General features: G+C 68.1%; 1 protein-coding gene across 1 annotated transcript in view; it reads right to left on the minus strand.

Annotated features, from left to right (window-relative positions):
• The window catches only part of MIDN (midnolin), a 30992-nt gene extending 28844 nt beyond the window's left edge, over positions 1-2148 (minus strand). The window contains 1 exon segment of the mRNA XM_025196563.1: positions 2074-2148. Coding sequence (XP_025052348.1) covers positions 2074-2148 — 75 coding nt within the window.
• Between the last annotated feature and the right edge of the window lie 6648 nt (positions 2149-8796).

Raw genomic sequence — 8796 nt, forward strand, 5'->3', positions numbered from 1 at the left:
CCCCCCGCTCGTATCCTCAGCAGACCCCGTGCCGTGCAGCCTGTCCCGTACCCCGCTCGCCCCGGCCTGGCTTCTCCTGCGCTCCGGGTGCCCATCTCACCCCCCGCACTGCTGCCCTGACCCCAAAGCCCCAGGAGCGCCCCCCAAGCGGACAGTCTCCTAGAAAGCCATGGAGCAACCTGGGCACCAGGCACCCAGCCCCTCCCTGCTGCTGGAGCAGCCGGGTCCGTTCTTGCCGGGTACAGGGGGCCCTTCCCCGGCGGTGCCTGGGCTCTGCCCATCCTGCCGACTATGGGGGCACGTGGCTCTTGCTCCGTGCCCGTCTCCCGGCAGACACGAGCAGGGGGCAGCGTGTGCCAGAGCCTCCTAAGACAAGGCAGTACCGGGGCTCGACCGTGCCCCCCGGCACAGAGTCCCTGCCCCGTGGAGGCAGTGCTGGGGGTAGGGGCCACTGGGCTGTGACTGGCCCCAGGAGCCCGGCCCATACTTGGCCACGCCAGGCCCCAGCTGCCCGGCGGGGTGAGGCTGGGGCTATTCTCAGCGCTGTGAGGTCACTGCCCGGCTTAGGAGCCTGTTTCCATCCCAGTGGCGCGGGGCTGTGGGGGAGGGAGGGGAGGGCCACGCTTTTTCCCTGCAGCATCTACTTCCCATTTGGGCTCTGACTCACGGCCGGGGCCCCTGCAGCCAGCACGGCCGGAGCCGGGCGCCAGGGTCTTCTGGGCCCGGGGTCTGCCCTGCTCGGCCTCCCAGTGCCAGGCGTCGGACATGGCAGGAGACGACCAGCATGGGCTGGGGCCTTTCCACCTGCCTGAGGCTAGAAATGGCCTGGACCCAGCTCCTATGTTGGGAAGAGACCCGGGTGATTCATTGCTCCAGCCCCTTGGCCCAGAATGACCCTCGCCCGCGGGCACAGGCTGTGCTGCCTGGGCAGGGCAGGGCAGGGGGGTGCCCCCCAAATGCCCCAGCCTGCCGGGGTGTTGCAATCCCAGAAGCCACAGGCCGGAGGAGGCCCCAGCTCTTGCAAAAGAGCAGCACGGAGGCCGTTTCCTTCCCCGTGTGTCCTTCCTGGCTGAGGGAGGGGGGCCGTGGCCTGGCCGGCAAGGGAATGGGCTCCTGTCTCCTTGGCCAGACACTGGGCAGCTCCTCTGGCCCAGCTCGGCCCTGCCTGGGGCTTGCGGTGCCCCAAGCACTGGGCAGAGATTTGCTGGGGAAGTTTTACGCCCCGGTTCCCGCAGAGGGGAAGGTCCCTGGCTCTGCCGTACCCCGTGGAGCGATCAGCGCCACGCAGCACAGGTGCCGTGACCTGCCCCTGGCCCAGTGGGGGGGGACCCAGGAGTCTTGACCCCCAAACCCCTTGCTCTCACCAGCACACCCACCCCTTCCCCGCCCTGCCACCGCACCCAGCCGGCCTCGCACCCGAGCCTGGCCCATGTCCCCCCCGGGGCTTCCCTGGGCACGTCTGACTCACCATTTCCCCCTCCCATGCGGGCTCTCAGTAGCGCCTGTGGCTTTGCAATGGTGCGGGGATCCTGGCTGTGACAGGGACTCTCTGCTCCTCCTGGAAACCCCCAGGTGCCGGGGAGCAGGAGGGGACGGAGCCCAGCCGGGGCATCAGGGTTGTGGCCGGGCTGGCTCCGGGGCCGCTCAGCACCCACACTTCCTCTACCCCCTCTCCCGTTGCCCCGCATACTGCGCTGGCCTGTCTCCTGCGCGAACTCGCCCAGCGCCCACGGGGTTTGTCCCAGTGTCTCCCTGCCCCACGCCCGGGGCCTGCCCTGCTCCGACTTGGGCTGGGTTCCCCTCGGCTTTGCAGCCGCATCCTATCGTCCCGTGTCCCAACCTCCTGCCCGAACCCCGTGGCGTTTGCTGCAGCTCCAGTAGCGACCATGGAAGTGGGGGGGTCAGAAGAGGGGGTGGGAATGCAGGGATTGGGGTGGGGACCGAGAAGACCCATACGTCCCCCCAAAACTGGAGCATCTGGCTAATGACACGCAGCCACTGCACAGCATTATGGGAGCAGCAGGTCTGACACCACCTGCTCCTGCTTTACACCACCCGCCCCTTGGACTGTACCTCCGGGATGCACCACGGTCCATTTGGCGGGGAGAGGAAGCAGTCGATCGTGATCTGCTTGGGGATGCGGTGCATCAGGGGAGCTGTAGTCCTCGCAGGGAGCCCTGCTCATGGCGGGTGTGGGAGCGTGAGCTGCGGGCAGCGCTCCCCGCCTCCCCGCGGTCCAAGAGCGCGTTCAGTGAGACGCTTCCTCCAGGGGAAACCCCCGATCTCCTGGCTGACACGGGTCAGCACCACCCACGAGACCCCAGGGCCCTGCCCGCTCTGCAGAGACCAGTCTTTGCCTGGGCAGCTTGGGGCAGGGGGTAGCGATCGTCTTTGGGAGACTCCCCCTGCCCTCCTTGGGCCCCGCGCCCACATCCCCCAGGCCACTCATCGCCGCCCACCCACTTCTAGGGTCCGAGAAGGCAGTGTCCCGGGGTGGGAAACCAGGATCCCGAGTGCTTTTGATACTGCTCCAAAGATGGAGAGTGCTCAGGCCCCATCCCAGGATCGGGGCCCTCCCAGGGGCCTTGAAGACAGCCACCGAGTCCCCGCGCGTGGCAGGCAGCCCAGACGCCCTTGTCCCTGCACCAGGACCCCCCAGTAGTGGGGGAGCCGGGCGGGGGCTGCCCTCATCCCAGCTCCTGCCTGTACCCACACAGCGTGGCTCTGTGGGATCCTGGCCACTCAGCGCCACGTGAAGGGGCTGAGTCAGCAGTGCTCACGCCCGTCCGTGGCCGGCTGGTGACACGCAGCGTGTCCCAGCCTGGCGTGCTGGCACAGCGGCACACTCAGAGCCTAGGCATCCCCCGCACCGCCCCTGCCGGGGCTTGCCCAACTCTACTTGGAGCCGGCTCAAGAATGCAGGGACCTCGCCTGCCTGGCCAGGGGCAGGAGTGGGGTGCCCAGCCGGCTCCGGAGCAGCTGCTGCCAAGGCCAGGCCGATGTTGTAGTCAGGCAGGTTTGGGCACGGGAGGCTGGGAGTTGTGTGGGGGGGGAGCCCTGCCACCCACCGGGGCATGCTGGGCTGTGCCCCCCAGCACAGGGTGGCGAGAGGGAGCCTCCACCCCATCCTTCAATGACACCTGATGGGCACCAGCCTTAAGAGCACAAGGAGGCAAGGGCCCTGGCCTAACGAGGCCCTGGCCTAACGGGGCTGGTCACGTGGTGGGCAGGGTCTCCTTGAGCCCCTCCCCCTCAGGGATGCCACAACCTACATGCCATGTGCACATCCATATGTACACATGCACACACGAGTATACACCCCCCCACCCACAACATGTTCACACGCGTGCAGTTCCACATACACTTACGCCCAGTTGCACACCCATCACATGCATACATGCACACATGCCCATGGGTTCACACTCCCATGCCAAATCAGGCACGTACACGCCTGCTCCCACGTTGCCCCACATGCGTGCACACATGCTCAGGCTCCAGCCCGCAGTCCCCCGGGCCCCGCCAGCGGCGCGCGGTAAGTGGCGGTTCCTGTTTACGGGAACGGATCCTGCTGACTTTGTCACAATCCCTTCCTGCCCCCCCGGCTCGTCCGTCCTGGCCGTGCGCCGGTGACTCATGCCAGCGAGCAGGAAGGGGACAGAGGTGATGGTTGTCCCCGGCCTGGGCACTTGCCTCCCTCACCGCTGGGATGACACGGGCCTACGGCACCTGGGCTGCTTTGCTTGCAGAGGCCCCGGGACCCTGGGCACTGGGGAGGGGTCAGCTGCTGGCAGCCTGGGGGGCAACAGGTGGGTCCCAGCACCAGCGCAGGGATGGGGGTGGGCACCGGCAATCCCGGAAGGAGCCCAGAGCCGGCCCAGGTGCTGCTGGAGGCACTGCCCAGACACGGGTCAGCACCACCCACGAGCTGCCAGTGGCACTAGTAACACTTCGCCTCATCCTGCCTCCTCCCCATGGCGCCATTCTACCCCTTTCCACATCAAAGCCGGGCGTGGGACCCAGGAGTCCTGGGCCCTCCCTGCAACAACTCATCTGTCCAGTACCAAGTGCCCCCTCCCTGGGGAGGGTCAGGCTCATTACGCCCACGCTCCCAAGAGAGGGGGAAACTGAGGCGGGGGGGAGGGGAAGTGACTGCCCCAGGTCACGGGGTGAGTCAGGGGCAGGGCTGGGAACCGTCCTGGAATGCCAGCCCCGGCCCGGGGCCGCACCCACGCGCCCGCATTCCCCGAGCGCCAGACCCGCGCGTGTCACCTGGCGTCCACGGCGAGGGGAAACTGAGGCAGCGCCGGGGGAAGTGACTCACGCCGGCCGGGTGGACGGAGCGGATCATCACAGGCGCCCGTCACAACATGCAATTACTACGTAGCCCTGCACGGAGCTCGGCCGCCCTGGGCCCTCCCTGCCATTAGCCCTGTTCCCGGAGGCGTGGGCTTGCCCGGGGCACCTGGGCGCCTGCGTGAGAGCCCCAGGCACCCCCTGCCCTTTCCTGTGGGGCGATGCTTCCGGTAGCCCCCCTGCTCCCGGCCCAGCCCGCAGGAACCGCACCCATCCTGGTGCCAGAAGAGCAGGTCCCCCCCAAAGGCCTGGGGCCCGCGTGGATGGTGCCCGTCCTGCCTCGGCCCAGAGCTGGGTGCAGACAGGAGGCAGCGACAGTACCCAGGGGGGTCACCGATCATCAGAGCTACTGGTGCAAAACCAGGTGTGGAGCGAAGGCCATGCCCTGCCCCAAAGGACTGGAACTGCAGGGGGTAGGACCACGAGCCGCTGCGCCGGCCCTGTTCGTCTCCGTGCAGCACCCAGGACGCGCGGGACTGATATGTACTGAGGTAAGCAGCAAAATGAGGACGAGCCGGTGGTGCAGACCAGGACGGCATCGGTGGGAGCTGGCGTGGCCATGAGACGTGCTCACCCTCCAGCCTCAGGGCTCGCAGGGTGGGGTCCGGAAGGAACAAGTCCCAGGGAGCTCGGTCAGGGGGTCTCCACCGGGGCGGGAAGCATCATCCACACAGAGCAGGGGGGCTGAGCCCTGGTCTCCTGGGTCCCAGCCCGGTACCTGACCCTGCCTGCTCTCCCCAGGGCTGGGAGACCCATAGGCAGCAGCACTTGGGTGGGTCCTAGGACTGAGCCCCAAGGGCAAAGCCAGCTGCCCTTAGGCAGGTTGATCCTTGGGCTCACCTCTGCAGGAGCCCGCAGCGGAGTGGGAAACCCAGGATCCAGGGGAGACGAGCCCAGCGCACGGGGCTGGGCTGGGGGCCTCACGTGTCCCACAACCAGGGGTGTCTGCAAACTCCACCCCGTGCAAATGGACCGTGGCCTCTCGAGGCGCTGCGCCCAGCCCATGAGCCCCCACATGCCCCCGTGTCACCCCAGCGAGGGCAGGGCCTGGCCCGGCTGCCAGACAGGATGGGCGAGGGGAGGGGGCAAGGAGACAATGGGGGGGAAGCTGGGGGTGCAGCTCACGACACACCGATCCTGGCACACGCGGAAACCGCCCAGCCTGTGGGAGCTCCTCCCACCTGCAGGCACCCCCCCCATCCAGCCCCGGAGGACCCCCTGCCACCCACCCCCCAGGCTGCTGGGATCCGGGCTGGAGGTGGGTGGGCCTGTGGGTTCAAAGCACCTCCTTGCCCGGCCCTGCCAGCCGCCCGCCAGCACCCTGGGTGGCAGAAGCCGGAGCGGAGTCTCCGCCCCGCTCCAGGCAGGCGCACCCTGTTATTACGGCGCAGCACGCCCCGGCGCAGCTGCTGCACTTTGCCCAGGGAGAGGGGGCAGAGCATGGCGGGGCCCCCCCGGGGGGGGGGGGGGGGGGGGGGGTCGGACCCCCTCCCTGCTGCAAGCTAAACCCCTGCCCCTTGCACCCAGCCCTCTGCGCAAGGCAGTACGCACCCACCTGGGCACAGCACCCCCCTGGAAGTCCCCCCCACTCCCATGCCCACCCTAGTGACCCCCCCGACCAGTCTCCCATGCTCTTTTGCAACCTGCACGCCCAGCCAGCAGTGACGTGTGCACACATCTTAGCCACACACACGTGTTGCTGCAGCTACATGTACACAGCCCAGCTGCTCCGGGTGGGGGCAAGGGCCTGGGTCAGCACAACCCCCCGCTCCAGCTCCCCACGAGGGCAGCGGGTGCAGAAGACGCAGGGTAGGGTGGCTCTGACCTTAAGAGTCATACCAGGCCTCCAGCCCGTCTATTTATACCAGCCCAAAGTGCTGCGGTGCCAGGCTGCTCGGAGGCATCCACATGGCTTCCCCCCAGGCACGGAGGCAAACCCCCACCCCAGAGTCAGCTGCACCTGCCTCCCAGCCCAGGGAGCCCAGGCCTGCCCCGGCGTGGGAGGGAGCAGCCAGGGAGAACCTGGGAGGCTGCAGGGTAGGGCAAGGCCGTGCTGGGGCTGGGGTGGGAAGAGCTGGGCAGCCCCAGGCCACTGCAGGGCAAGGTGTGGGGTGCGGTGCAGGGAGGAGGCTGCCCCGGGGCGGCACGGGGCTGGGTGCCAGGATGCCGGGGCTCTACTCCACACAGCCCAGCTTGCTCCGTGCTCAAGCTGCTGCAGCTGGGGACGAGTCCGAGCCTCCCGGCTTTGCCAGGGGCAAAGTGGGGGGAGCACAGGCCCCATTGCACCATGAACTCCTGGAAGGAGCCCACGTATCCCCTCCACGTGACAAGCATGTGCATGCACGCCCATGCTGCCACTGCCTTCCCCGGCTTGCAGGGGGTGCAGGGCCCTCCGCTCCGTGCCCCCTTCCCCGAGTCCCTGCAGCTGCAACCTGGGGGCCGGGTGCACCCGGGGCACCCCAGCTCCCGCGGCGTGGCACCGCCAGTCGCCATGGCAACTGCCGGCCGCTCCGGCTGTGTTTTCTTAACCGGGGCCGCCGTGGGAACCTGGCCGGTTGCCACCTCATTCCGCGCAGGCCTGCCGGGGGAGCGGGTGCTCCAGCCCCGTCGGCCTCTGCTTCCTCCTCCCGGCTCCCACCCCGGGCCCGGGGGCCCAGCAGCCTCCTCCTGGCTTCGTTGGGGCCCCCTGTATAGCACCCCTGCACTCCCCCTCCGGGCAGCCACGCACCGCCCGGCTACCCACGCCTTGCCTGGCAAAGGCCATGCCATGCCGCCCCAAGCCACGGCATGAGACACCCAGATCCCACGGGCGGCAGCGACGGCTCCAGCCACCCCTGGATCTGCAGGCGGGCTGTGGGGAGCTGCAACAAGCCCTGGCGAGCCCAGGCCTGACTCCCCGCCAGCTCTTCTGGAGCCCCCCCTTGCTCCAGACCCCCTCCCATGCCAGCCTGGCACCAGCCCCTGCACGGCCGCCCAGCAGGAGCCCCCAGTGCTCGACCCCAAGCCCCTGCCCAGCCTCTTCCCAGCCCGGAGGCAGCACCCACGCCCATTGCATTCACCGCCCCTTGGCCAACGCGGTTGGCACCAGGCTTGGAGACTTTGCCTGCCTGGCCTCTCCCCAAGGAGTTGCCTCCTCTCTGCCCTCGCCCTGCGGCTTTGAAAGGCTGCGGCTCGGGTACCACCTGCAAGCCGGAGAGAAACACCCGTGGAAAAGTGGGGCCATGCCAGGCACTGGAAAGTCCGGGCAGGGCAGTGACAGCAGCAGGCAAGTTTTTCCACAGCAGGCGCCTCCGTTCCCAGGCGCCACGGCCTCGGGGTAGGTTACTGCTGCTCCGTGCCCGAGGGAGAGCACGTGGGCAGCACTTCTTGGAGCCATAGGAAAAAGGCGCAGGGGCCGGAACAATTAATGCACCAGCAATTAATGATTAAAAGACCCGAGGGCCCAGGGAATAGCAGGGTCACCACGCTCCAGCTGGAGCAGGAAGTGCGAGCACATGGCTTCAGACCCGCTGCAGGGCAGGGGTGCCGAGGACACGGATGGGGGCAGACGGGATGTCACCTGGCCCGGCTGGCCCTCAGGTAAAAGTGTCCAGAGAGACGCTCACCTGAGCCTGCTGCTTGCCTGTTTGGGGCGCAGCGGGTCACGCCCCCAGGAGGAAGCAGGGCTGCAGCCTGGACAGGACACACATGTGCAGGCGTGTACGGAGACAAAGCTACATCCCTCCCCCAGGCAGCACGGGTCACGCACATGGGGCCGTCGGCAGCCCCCCACGGCCCAGCTCCTCTCCTCTCTAACCCCGATACCCTGGCTTGAGAGTGCCCCGTCTTGCAACATGGCATAGCGCTGATCTGCAGCGTTCAGAGCGGGGACGGAGCTCTGCCCGAGTCCACCCAGCGTCCTGCGAAAGCTGCTGGCAGCCCTCGAAAGGCCGGCTCGCCTCCCCCGTCACTGGAGGAATCTGGGTGGAAGCGTCAGCGCTCTGCTCCCTCCGGCTTCACGGGAAGGGCACCAGGAGGCCGGGGGGAGCGGGAGCCCGGCTGGATCTTCCCCCTGACGTCAGTCATTCCCTGTGCGATGAGAAAAGACGCCAGCTCGGCTGCTACCAGAGCCACAGAGGCCTCCCTTCCCAGCCAGTCCCCCGCTCCTGCCCGTAGCCATCCATCAAGTCCCGACTGAAAGCCCTGCATGGAAATAACGCCGCGCAGGCCGGGCTCACGGCACATTCCTGCCTGAGCGCCCGCCCCCGCCGGCCTTGTTCCAGACCAGACCGCCCGGCCTGCCTCTGCCCCAGTCTTTCCCTCTCATGCCCCAGCACCCTGGCCTGGGGCTGCCGAAAGCCTGCCAGACAAACGCATCGCGAGCCAGCCCGTCGCACAGCCGCCTGCCTCTCTAAGGCTCGTCATCCCTGCACCCTGCAGCCGCTGCCCTCCCTGCTTCACAGA

This window comes from Alligator sinensis, unplaced genomic scaffold, assembly GCF_000455745.1.
Source record: "Alligator sinensis unplaced genomic scaffold, ASM45574v1 scaffold1295_1, whole genome shotgun sequence".
NCBI classification, from domain to species: Eukaryota; Metazoa; Chordata; order Crocodylia; family Alligatoridae; genus Alligator; species Alligator sinensis.